Raw genomic sequence first — 13,693 nt, 5'->3', positions numbered from 1 at the left:
AGTGTTGAGATCTAGATTTGGGGTATCTAAATGAAATTAGGTTTAGTTGAGGCAGGTTTGAGGTATAGGGAGTCAAATGGCGCTCCCCTGCAACCCCCCTGGATTTGGCGTAAGGATATGGCAGTAAATGAGGTCTAGTAGTGGCGCGAGTTCCCAATAAAAGCATTTATTGGCCCGAGAGCTAGATTGGTAAAAGAGGTTTATTATTAGGTTTGGAAGTAAGGAGATAGGTGAAGGTAGCGATAAGGAGGGCACCGGACATAGGGTCCAGTGGACAGAGGGTCCTCACATGGCTAGCATGTTTGGAATCTCTGCAAAGAGGGGGTCCAGCATCTCCCTTTTATAATGGGAGATTTAGCTCGAGGGGCTTTTAGGTGTAGCCCCAAAGTGGCTCAGATCCAGGTGGGGCTGGGACAGGTCGGGATCTTCTATTGGCATTCAAAGGGACCAGGATTTGTAAGTAAAAGGGTAATTACATTAACTGGGGGGGAAGGAGGTTGGGAATCAAAGATAGGAATCTTTCCCACATCAAAAGCACTTACATACTTTCAGCAGATGAATTCAATCCAGTATGGCCCTGAATTGACATGAATAATTTGTTAAAACAGGTAACAATCATCTAATACTTTTCATTGCTTATTTTGCTCTAGTAAACACGATGGCCATACTGTAAGTAAATCCTTCCAATCTGGTCTTACTCTGCTCACTTCCCCAGAAGTTGTTTTATTGTATACCAGTTCTTTTTGTTCTTGAAACTAGATAACATTCTAGAGGTCTTTCCCTTTATGGAAATTTGTGCCCCAAGGACCAAGATATCTCCCAATATACACACAATTGACAGATAGATAGATAGATAGACATGTATATATACATGTGTACACACACTCCTACAGCCTGAACTGAATTTAATTTAATAATTCATCTTAATAATTTAAAAAGTGATAAGAGGATATATTTCATGTTGTTTGTGTTTGCATGTTTTAGTATGCTTGCTTCAGTGAAGCATAAAATGAAGGTAAGGGGTCCCTCTTCCTCATCTTGTCCTCTGTTTTCATCATAATAACAACAACACTATTTTTATTCTTTTAATTCTTTGAGGCCTACAAAGACTTTTACATGTTATCTCATTTAATCCTACTATGGCTGAAAGGTAGGATCTATTATAATCCCCATTATATAGATGAGGAAAGTGAAACTATGTGATTAGCCCAAAATCAGTTAATATCTGAGTCAGTATTCAAAATCAATTCTTCCTGACTTTGGGCCAAGTACTCATACCTATTATATGGTAGGTGCCTCTGTTATACAACACATAACTGGAAATGTTATATGTGACAGGGAGCAAGGGGGAAGAGAGACAAGAAAAAGAACAGAAATAACTTAAAAGAGAGCTAAACTATTTTAAATCAAGGACTCCTTTCTTTTTTATTTTTCAAGATATATATAGAAAGAATTCACACTGGTCCATAACTCATTTGTCTTACACAAATACTAATAAAAATTATCAGGAAAAGGAAGAACATCATTTCAGAGATCTTTAGCTATAATTCTAGGGCTTACCTCCGGAGAAAGATTAGGAAGTGGCTTTCTTTGTCTCTTAGATGAGGGAAATTACTTGACTAGACAAATTGTTACAGACTTGATTTCTAAAGTTTAAAATTTATTTAAAGTCTAAATAAACAAACCTTCTTTCAAAGACACCTGCTTTTCCCAAACGTCCATTGCCTTTCCTGTATTTTTTCTCTGAAAAGAGGAACAACTTTCCTTATAATTCTGTTCTGAAGTTTAAAGGCATTGCTTTGCCCCTTGTAAATTATAAACAAAGGGATCCCAAATCATCCAAATAGATCTTGCTTGCAAAAACTTAAAACCAGGTATTCAGTAGCAAAGCAGCAATTTGTCATTCTTTAATCCTTTTTTTCTGGCTGATTAAAAAGGAGTCATCCCAATCCATCCTCCATAGAGTTGCCATAATGATAGTCTTAAAGCACAGTCTAATCATGTCACTCATTCTTCTGTTCAATATACTCCAGTGTATACTAGAGAAAAGATGAACTTCTCCATTTGACCTTTAAAATTAGTTCCAGTTTACCTTTTCTGTATTATAATCTATTACTCTCTTTCACGTATTTTTTGGTTCCATATACAAACGTGTCTGCATGCTTGCCTGGTAAGGTGTGGAAATTTTCATTGTATATCAACACAGAAGGTCATAAAAATTTGTGATAAACTGAGACTCTAGTCATAACATACTCAACACTCATTATTTCTAAAACCTTGCCTTGGCAAATATGGATAGATAGCAAGATAGCACCAGAGACATGTCATCAGGTCCATTCCTGGGCTTTATAAGTATTACATGAACAAAGTAATTTCTGAGCTAATCTCACCTCAAACTATAATATACAGAATTGTTAAGATAATACTCTAAGCATTTGTCACTCCACAGCAAGGCAATTTTAGAAGTAAATCAATAAATCAATCAGCCAGAATTCTGGCTGCTGTTACCTGCTATTACCAGAGGCTATTCAAGGTGCTAGTATTACAAAGACAAAAACTAAAGCTGTTTCTGACCTCAGGGAGCTCTGTAGGAGACACAACATATACACATCTAAATATATACATGTATGTTTATATGTATTTTGTGAATATGGACAGCAATCAATATGAAATCAATCAATCAACATCTATTAAGCACCTATCATGTGTTTTTGATTCAAGATGAAGTTCAAAGTGCAACAAGCTGGTTTATTTAGTGGAACCAACGAATATGTAAAAAAGAATAATGCATAATAAGCCTGGAATGACTTGGCTTCCAATTGGAATGGCTTCCCATTGGAACCAGGTTTAAAGAGTATTAAAGGTCAAACAGGAGTGTGTATGTCTTCTTAAAAGTAAATAAGAGCACTAGAGTATACTAAGGACAGGCGTGATATGATCACACTATGCTTTAGGAATTTCACTATTGAGAATGGATTAGGCAAGAGAAAGAAGAAGCAAGGAACCCAAATGAAAGGCAGTTTTAATAGTATTAGGACAGGTAGATGGTACAGAGGATAGAATGTCAGGCCTGGAGTCAGGAAGACTAGATTTCCACTAGTTAAATGATCCTGCAAAAGTCACTTATCCTTGTTTGTTCAGTTTCCTTATCTTTAAAAGTATCTGGAAAAGAAAATGGCAAACTACTCTGTATCTTTGATACTGGAAGAAAATCCCAAATGGGGTCACAAAGAGAAAGACATGACTGAAAAATGACAACAATAAGCAACAACAAGTAATAGTACTGGCAAAAGGTGATGAAGATCTGAAATAGAGTAGTAAATGTATGAATTGGGAAAAGGAGACAGGAACACTTAGCTTCCAGTCTGTCATCTATAAAACTGGAATAGTTCTCTCAGATTTACCAATGTCACAGAAATTTTGCTGATCAGTTGAGAGAATAGATTCATAAGTGAATCTATAATATAGATTTCCTTAGAGAATCTATAATCCACAACTTGGATAATGATTTGGTTGCACCTAGTAGTCTATAGGATTCTGAAAGCATAGTAGCTGTAGTTGCACTGTAGTCACCCTCCAGTATTGTCCTACAAAGTAAGGACAATAGAAAGTATCATAGTAGACACAAGTAAACTAGTGTGTATTTTCATTGTGCAAGAAGTAGTATAATGGATTTTATTAAGGAAATGTCTAAAAGGAAAAGAGGGGAATCATACATATATTCAAAGTAGGGGATAACAGGCAGATTGAGTGGTAGACTTGTAATCAGTAAGACCTCAGTTCAAATTCTATCTCAGACACTTAGAAGCTTATATAACCATGGACACATGACATAACCTCTCTCAGCTTAGTTTCTTCACTATAAAATGGAGGATAATAACACTTATTTCGCAAGTTTGAGGTGAAGATAAAATGAAATTTTATATTTATATGTGTGTATATGTACATTCAAGTATATATGTAATATAAAGAAGAGCATGGCAAGATCTCATATCCTTTAAAGCATTAGCATATTACCTACTTATGACTTCAGAATCTCAGTCTTCATCTGTAAAATCATACTTTTCATAAGAATTTTTAATTTAATAGGATCTAGTCCTAAATGGGTTCTAGATCACCTACTTAAAAGATAACAAACATACATTATCCAGAAAGCCTACCACTCCAGAGAGCATCCCAAACTAAACTAAAATGTAACTGGGAAATACTTAACAGATTAAAATATAATAAAATATAGATAATGTTAATGTGTGGTTTTCTAAGTCAGTATGACTTCTGCAGGGATTCTTATATAAGGTTTAGTGACCCCAGATGCTACTTGAGTTTAATACTATCAATCTAGTCCACCCACAAATTTTACAGCTGTTAAAATGAAGTCATATAGAGATTACCTATCACTTCGGTTCATTCTAAGAAAAGCACTTTGCAACCCATAAAACATTACATAAATGTGAGCTATTATTTTTTGTACTACAGCTTAACATCTTTTTTAAAGTCCAAAAGATAGGCAGCTAAAGAATTAAAAAATTCTTTAACATTTAATATTCTTTAATATAGATAATATAAATTTCCTTAGAGAATCTATAATCCACAACTTGGATAATGATTTGGTTGCACCTAGTAATCTGTAGGGTTCTGAAAGCAGGGTAGTTCTAGTTGCACTGTAGTCACCCCCCAGTAAAACTTTTGGCAAATGGGCTAACCCAGGCTGAGGGTAACCAAAAGGTCTCAAACCCTATGATGAGTTAGGGTGTGTCTACCTCAAGTATGTAAAGACTTCCCCTGGTGGAATAGGCAGATGAAAACAGTTTGTTCCAATGGCCAAGAAGGCAAGTGAAGCAGGTGTTGTGGAAGGCTTACACCTTACTTAGACTTCAAGAAAATCAAGGTCATTCATTGCACTTTGAGTTATCACCAGTCATCTTGATTCTGTGCTGTCATTAGACAGTAGTAGTTTTAGAAGAGAGAGTGAAGACTAAGGATTTGTGCATTGCTGCCTCATTTAAATCCAATTTACACACAATCAAAAGACAGCATCATAATGTGGAATATTGGATCTGGAGACAAGGAACTGGATATGAATCCCAATTCTGCTGCTTACCTAACTGACTTTCTATTCATCTCAATTCCTTCATCTAGAGACTATTTCTACATCTGTTAAATTTGATAAAGTATATAAATCCTTTATAACTCTAAAATGATGAGCCTGTGATACTGATTCTCTCAGAAGGTAGAGAAAGGGAGCTGACTTAATGTGTTCTTGAACGTCCCACCTCTCTGCTTGGGCCATCCACAATAGCCTCCTCATCCCTGAGTTTGTCTCACAGAGTCTAAAGGGAAGAAATTATTAAGAAGGAGCAAAGAAGGCAGGAGCTATAAGCTCCACCCCAACCTGTTTTGAGGAATGTATTGAAAGGAAAGCTACCCTCTTTACAATGCACCACCCAGAAAAAAAAAAAAAGAACATATAAATAAGTATTCTTTTGAACTTGAATATAAGACTGGGTATTGGACATTCAAATACCCAGCAGCCATGTAAGAGAGCAAGGGTGTGGATAATTCCCTGGTTTTAACCTGCTCTTAAATCATAGCATCAAAGAGAACTGCACCCAACAGGACAATTAAGAAACAGGTCTGGTCCATGGCTTTTAAAAGAGCTAGAAATTATTTAATGCTATGTCTCACACTTAACCCTATGTAGGCATGGTAACTATGAAGAATAATACCTAGTATAATACCCTGGTCAAAATTTAGAGATGTGGAATTTGAGAAATAAGGAAGCCCTAAAGATTATTTAGTTCCACTCATTCCTTTGACAGAGAAGCAAACTAAAACCCTGCTATAATACATTTCTTTTGTATTGAAAACATTTCCAGTCTAATGGCACAATTATTCTCCCTCATACACTCTATGCTTAATGTTTCATATATGTTATATTCCATCTCCTATTTACACTTCCATCCACATACTTACACTCCTTCATGTCTGAAATGTTCTCTTTCTTCACCTCTTCCTCTTGGAACTCGCAACTTCCTTCAAGATGGATCCAAGTTCCAAGTTTTCTAAGGGCTTTTTCTGATTCCCCCAGTTGTTGGTGGTGCAGCCCAAAATTAGTATGTAATTTTTTTAAGACAACACTTAATACGGTGCCTGGCACATAGTTAAGAAATCTTTATTGATTGATTGATCTAATACTTATTTATCTGGAAATATGTTGCATCCTTACACCATTAAAATTTAAATTCCTAGAAGACAAGAATTTTTTCACTCTTGATTTTATATTTTCAATGCCTTACAAATAGTAGGTATTTATTTAGTGCTTGATGATTGATTGGTTGATTAATTGATCAAGAATTATGGAATCCTATTTTATCCATTATAAACAGACAATAGAGCATCTCAAAAAATTAAATTGCTCTTTTTCCTTGCCAAAGCTAAAATATCTATTTCCTTCAATCTTTGTCTTCTCATCTCCTTTCAGGAACTTTATCTGTCAATCATTCTTTCTCTCTGTCCTATCTCCAGTATTTTTTGCTTATTTGCTTATTTTGCTTATTTGCTTAGAGAAGATTCCTTCTCTACTACCTACAAACAAGCTCAAGTGTCTCCTGATTTAAAAATACTTCCCCTTTACTTTGCTATCCTTTCAAGCTTCCATTCTCTATCTCTATTCCCTTCCATTTCTAAATCCCTAGAAAGAGCTATAGATATCACCTTCTTATCCACCTGTTTTCCTGAATCTTTTGCATTCTAACTTCTCATCCACTTCTTCACTCAATCTACTTTATCACACATAAACTATGACTTTCCTTGTTTCTCAGTCTTTTCCATTTAGCATTAGATGCAGTAGTACATACCTTCATCTGATATGTTCTGTCCTTAGAGTTACCAATCAGCTTCTAATCTAATTAATTGCTCCTTCCTCTCTTCTTCAATGGCTTCTCTTCTTCCATATCCCTTAAAGTGGATGTTCTCTAGGATTCCATTCTTGGTATTCTTCTCCATCTTTCATTCTAATTAAGAATCATCCTTTTTCTACATCACCAACAAAATCCAACAGCAAGAGATACAAAGAGAAATTCCCTTCAAAATAACTGTCGACAGCATAAAATATTTGGGAATCTATCTACCAAAGGAAAGTCAGGTATTATATGAGCAAAATTACAAAAAAACTTTCCACACAAATAAAGTCAGACTTAAATAATTGGAAAAATATTAAGTGCTCTTGGATAGGCCGAGCGAATATAATAAAGATGATAATACTCCCTAAACTAATCTATTTATTTAGTGCTATACCACTCAGATTTCCAAGAAAAATATTTTAATGATCTAGAAAAAATAACAAAATTCATATGGAAGAACAAAAGATCAAGAATCTCAAGAGAATTAATGAAAAAAAAATCAAATGAAGGTAGCCTAGCTGTACCTAATCTAAAACTATATTATAAGGCAGCAGTCACCAAAACCACTTGGTATTGGCTAAGAAATAGATTAGTTGATCAGTGGAATAGGTTAGATTCACAAAACAAAATAGTCAACTATAGCAATCTAGTGTTTGACAAACCCAAAGATCCTAACTTTTGGGATAAGAATTCATTATTTGACAAAAACTGCTGGGATAACTGGAAATTAGTATGGCAGAAATTAGGCATGGACCCATACTTAACACTGTATACCAAGATAAGATCAAAATGGGTCCATGATTTAGGCATAAAGAACAAGATTATAAATAAATTAGAGGAACATAGGATAGTTTATCTCTCAGACTTGTGGAGGAGGAAGAAATTTGTGATCAAAGATGAACTAGAGACCATTATTGATCACAAAATAGAAAATTTTGATTATATCAAATTAAAAAGCCTTTGTACAAACAAAACTAATGCAAACAAGATTAAAAGGGAAGGAACAAACTGGGAAAACATCTTCACTGTTAAAGGTTCTGATAAAGGCCTCATTTCCAAAATATATAGAGAATTGACTCTAATTTATAAGAAATCAAGTCAGTCTCCAACTGATAAATGTCAAAGGATATAAACAATTTTCAGATGATGAAATTGAAACTATCTCCACTCATATGAAAGAGTGTTCCAAATCACTATTGATCAGAGAAATGCAAATTAAGACAACTCTGAGATACCACTACACACCTGTCAGATTGGCTAAGATGACAGGAAAAAATAGTAATGAATGTTGGAGGGGATGCAAGAAAACTGGAACACTGATGCATTGTTGGAGGAGTTGTAAACGAATCCAATCATTCTGGAGAGCAATCTGGAATTATGCCCAAAAAGTTATCAAACTGTGCATACCCTTTGATCCAGCAGTGTTACTACTGGGCTTATACCCCAAAGAGATACTTAAGAAGGGAAATATTTGTGGCAGCCCTATTTGTAGTGGCTAGAAAATGGAAATTGAATGGATGCCCATCAATTGGAGAATGGTTGGGTAAATTGTGGTACATGAATGTTATGGAATATTATTGTTCTGTAAGAAATGACCAGCAGGATGAATACAGAGAGGCTTGGAGAGACTTACATGAACTGATGCTAAGTGAAATGAGCAGGACCAGGAGATCATTATATACTTCAACAATGATACTGTATGAGAATGTATTCTGCTGGAAGTGGATTTCTTCGACAAAGAGAAGATCTAACTCAGTTTCAATTGATCAATGATGGACAGAAGCAGCTACACCCAAAGAAAGAACACTGGGAAATGAATATAAACTGCTTGCATTTATGTTTTTCTTCTTGGGTTATTTCTACCTTCTGAATCCAATTCTCCCTGTGCAGCAAGAGAACTGTTCGGTTCTGCACACATATATTGTATCTATACTGTAACATATTTAACATGTAAAGGACTGCTTGCCATCTTGGGGGGGGGGAGAGGGAGGAAGGGAGGGAAAAATTGGAACAGAAGTGAGTATAAGGGATAATGTTGTAAAAAATTACCCTGGCATGGGTTCTGTCAATAAAAAGTTATTTTAAAAAAATCATCCTTTTTCCCATTAATCATTCAATCAGTTTGCCAAGTCTTATTGAATAAATACTTATTGCCAAGTATTATTGATGATAGGTCAATCAATAATTTATGCTAATTATTTAGCAGCCCTCTCATTCATCCCTACTTACACATTCACCATAGTTCAGTCTTATATTATCTCACACTTAGATTATTGAAACAACCTTGTAATTGGTTTCCAATGTCTCCTTTCTCCAATTTATCTTCCACACAGCTGCCAAAATAATCTGACTAAAGCAAAAGTCTAATCACATCATTCTCGTGCTTAAAAAAGTAAATAGCTCTTTATTGCCTCTAAGAGAAAATACCAATTCCTCAGTTCAACATTTGGGTCCCTTCACAATCTGACTCAAGCCTACTTTTTCAAGGCTCATTGCCCATTATTCCTCTTCCTACTCGATATTCCAGCCAAATGGTCTACTTGTTGTTCCCTAAATTCAGCACTCCTCTCATTCCCATGCCCTCACCAGGATATACCTCCTCTTTTCCTCAGCCTCAGCTTTAGCTTTCTTTAAGGCTTAACTTGTAGGTCCCATTATCAAATTACTATAAGTATATTTAGCTGATTATATGTTGTATTCTTTCTAGTCAAATGTAAGTTCTTCCAGGCCAGGAACTGGGTTTTTTAAAAAATTTACTTGTACCTTTCATGCCTAGTACACAGTAGGTATATTATAATAAATACTTTTTTTGATTCTTAAAACTTGTCCTTTAATAATATCATTCACTTCCATGACTTCAATTTTTTCTCTCTATATTGTTGTCCCAAATCATCTCTCCAGACCCAGTATCACTATTAGATTAAAAGACATCAGTACTTGAATGTCCCATATCTGTCTCAAAGCCAATGTGTTCAAAACCAAGATTCTCATGCTATTCCCAAAAGGTGATCCTTCTTCTGTACACTGTTTTTGGGAGTAGTCACACCACCCAACCAGCCTCCCAGGTTCACAACCTAAAGATTCTCTTTTACTCTTCCCTTTCCCAAACTTTTTTTTTTACTAGTTATATATAAAACAACATGGGGGGTAGGAAGGTGGTGATTATACATGTACATTTATATTTTACATAACTCCATATAATCATGTTGGGAAAGAAAAATCAGAATGAAAGGGATGTGATGATTTACATTCAGTATCCATAGTTCTCTCTATGGATATACTATTTTCCATCCAAAGTTCATCAGATTGCTTTGGATTACTGAGCTGCTGAGAACCAAATCTTTCATAATTGATCATTGCACAATACAATGTTTTCCTGGATCTGCTTGTTTCATTCAGCATCAGTTCCTGTAAATCTTTTCAGGCTTTCACCATTTTTATAGAACAATAATATTCCATTATTTTCATATACCATAATTTTTTCAACCATTTACCAATTAATGGGCATCTACCCATTTTCTAGTTCTTTGCCACCACAAAAAGAGCTACTATAAATATTTTTGCACATGTAGATCCTTTTCTCTCTTTTATGATTTCTTTGGGCTACAAACCCAGTAGTGGCACTAGGTATATATAGTTTTATAGCCTTTGGGCATAGTTCCAAATTATTCTCCAAAAGTGATCAGATTACAACTCCACCAACAATGTATTAGTGTCCTAGTTTTCCCATATCCTCTCTAACATTTATCATTCATCTTTTCCTGTCATCTTAACCAATCTGATAGGTGTGAGGTGGTGATTCGGTGTTGTTTTAATTTGCATTTCTCTAATCAATAATGATTTAGATCCCTCTCCCAAATTTCTTATATTCAGTTAGTTAAGTCAGTTAATTCTATTTCCTTGATGGGTATTGCAATTATTTCTATCACCTAGATTCCTACCATTCCTTCTCCCATTATATTAGGCATTTATAAGCATTTTTTAGGAATCTTGAAATAATTTCCCAACAATACTTCCTATCTCCATCCTCCATTCTGATCCCAATTCATCCCACGTCATCATTGATGGACTTTTTTTTTCTCAAGCATTATCCTAGTCATTTCACTCATTTGTCTAAAACCTTTCAGTGGTACTTATAGTCAAGCAGACTTTAAATTTGAATCCTGCCTCAGGTACTGATTAATTGTGCGATCCTAGGAAAATCACATAACTTCTCTCAATTTTTTTATCAGTAAAATGGGAACACTATAGGGTGTTGTAAGAAGTCAAATTTATCAATATAGATGTGTGTATATATGTAGAGACATACACATATATTCATAATATTCTTTTTATTATTTATTATATGAATATTTTATATAAAAATAATTATGTAAACATATATACTGTATTTTATATAGCACTTTATAAGCCTTAATGAACTATAATAAATATTAGCTGTTATTATTATATCAGATCTATAATTTTATTGGTTTAGGAAACCCCCTCTACTAATACATATCAATAACTCTTCTACATATAAGTTTCCTGTAATCTGAAGAGTTTAAGTGTAAGTGTAAGTTTCCCAAAGTCACACAGTCAATAAACACAGAACTCAGGTTTTCCTGATTACCAGATCAGGTCTATATCTATTATGCTGCATAGCTATTATTACCAAATAACAAACACTTTTTTGGCATCCTACGCCATCTCTTATCTGGGACCACTTATCTTTGCAGCCTTACCTTTTACTATTCATCTCCATATTGTCTTTGATTTACCAAATTTCACCTCTGTCTACCATTCTCAGCCCATACTTTTCCACCTCCTTGCAATCACTCCTTTCCTTAAAAACTCAGTCCAAACAGTGTGCCCCCTTCCAAAGCAACTTCTTGTTCATTCTACATATAATCCTTTGTGTACATATCATGTTCCCTATAAAAATGTATGCTTCTTTAAGATAAGGACTCTTACTTTTGTCTTTGAATTCCCAAAGCTTACCACAATAACTCATAGTCAGTGCTTAATAAATGCTTGCTGATTAATTGATGGATTAATCATAAATATAGAGCTGGGAGACATTTCAGAAGCCTAATTTAATACAACCTCCATATTTTACAGATAAGGAAATTGAGACCCAGAGTTTGTTCCTTATATTTGAAATGTCTTTTTCCCCTTCTACCTACTAAATATCTATTCTTTAAATCCCAGCTTAGGGGGCTCTTCCAGAGTTGCTAAGTTTTTCTTTTTAATGACTTCACTTCTGAACTTTACCTAACATTTTGCTTGTATCCCTCATGTATCCATCAATTATTCTCCTATATTATGGTTATTCATGTTAATGTCACATGACCCTATTCAAATATAAGATCCATGAAGTCAGAAATTATGTCATCAAAGTTTCATCTCTCTAGTTCCCAAAATAATATTCTGTACCCAAGAGGTGCTTAATAAATGAACTGAAATTAATTTAGTGGTGGCATCTCTCCTGGGTAATCAGGTTCTAATTTTCAATCTTCCCCCATAAGTCCAAAAACCAAAAACAGACATAGAAATCAATAAAGATAGGAAGGATGAGACTTTTACTTATGGCTTGAATTGACCTTCCCTGAACTTGGAGAGAAACCTCTCTCACCCCACCCAGTTTTATGATCCTGATGCTAAGGATAATCCTACAAAGGTCATGTACATTTTCTTTCCTTCTTCCTAGGGAACATCCAGATCAGACCAGGACTGGCTTTAACAGTGAGAGTCTTCTGCTCCGCGGTTGCACCATCAGGAACACTGAGATGGTAGTCGGGATTGTCATCTATGCAGGTCTTTTTACTTAATATACTTTTCTACCCTCTTCTTAAGCCATTATCAATATGGAAAGTAATTTTTAGAGTACTTGACCTTGAGTCAAGAACACATGATTTTAAATACAGCCTCAGTCCCTTATTAGCTATAGGACCCTGACAAGTCATGTAAGCCTCTGTTTACCTTAGTTTCCTAAATTGTAAAACAGAGATAATAATGGCACCTACCTCCCACGTTTGTTGTGAAGATCAAATGGTTAATATTTGTTAGCACTTTATGGATGTTAGTTATTTCTATATCTTACATAGGCAAACTGAGTCCTGGAATCAGGGAGATTCTGTCTTTTTCACTTCCTGATTCCATAAGCCTAAGCTCTTCTATGACTCTGAGTAAGGTTCCCCATTATGCACCTGGATCCAAAAAACAGTCACGGTTGCCTGCTATGAAAAGTTCTGGCCAGTGCCAGATATCTGGGATAAAGCTATCTGGTGGTAAAGAAAACAACTCTCTGCAATCAATCCCATTAATATGCCTTTTTCTCTCATTTTATATATCTTTTTCAAGGTTAGGGTGATATTACCCTAGAGGACCATTGGACAGTTACCCAGTGGTTTATGGAATAAGCTCTTTTGAGTTTTTCAATAGGGAAGCAGTCCTAGTGCCCAGAAATGCTACTGAGCACCTGGAATGTGACCAGCCTGCTTTGTGCAGGCTATCCCTTCCTGTCCAGAAACAAATTAATCCTAAAGTTATATATATATATAAAAACATTGAACTGCTGGGAGCATGACCAAGATTTTTTGGTGATTTTTGAAGGGTAAAGAAACCTCAGGGAAGAGCAGTTGGGAGCCAATATCCACAAATAGAAATTTTAAAATTATTAAAACTTATTCTTATAAATCTAATCACTATCAAAATCCTTTTGTAGAAAATTAACCAAGCTACAGAATGGACTTGTGATTTCATGACTATAATAGAGGAGGAAATTCTCTCCCAATGAAATTCAGCACCTT

At 35.0% G+C, this 13,693-nt stretch overlaps 1 protein-coding gene across 1 annotated transcript in view; it reads left to right on the top strand.

The window, feature by feature from the left end:
• Window positions 1-13,693, top strand: part of ATP10B (ATPase phospholipid transporting 10B (putative)) — a 313,742-nt gene that overhangs the window by 216,714 nt on the left and 83,335 nt on the right. Inside the window, exon 8 of the mRNA XM_051978841.1 lies at window positions 12,592-12,698. Coding sequence (XP_051834801.1) covers window positions 12,592-12,698 — 107 coding nt within the window. The remainder of the gene's footprint in view (window positions 1-12,591; window positions 12,699-13,693) is intronic.

Source organism: Antechinus flavipes, chromosome 2 (genome assembly GCF_016432865.1).
Source record: "Antechinus flavipes isolate AdamAnt ecotype Samford, QLD, Australia chromosome 2, AdamAnt_v2, whole genome shotgun sequence".
Lineage (NCBI taxonomy): Eukaryota > Metazoa > Chordata > Mammalia > Dasyuromorphia > Dasyuridae > Antechinus > Antechinus flavipes.
Note: the sequence above shows the minus strand (reverse complement) of the source record. Positions and strands in the feature narration are given on the sequence as shown.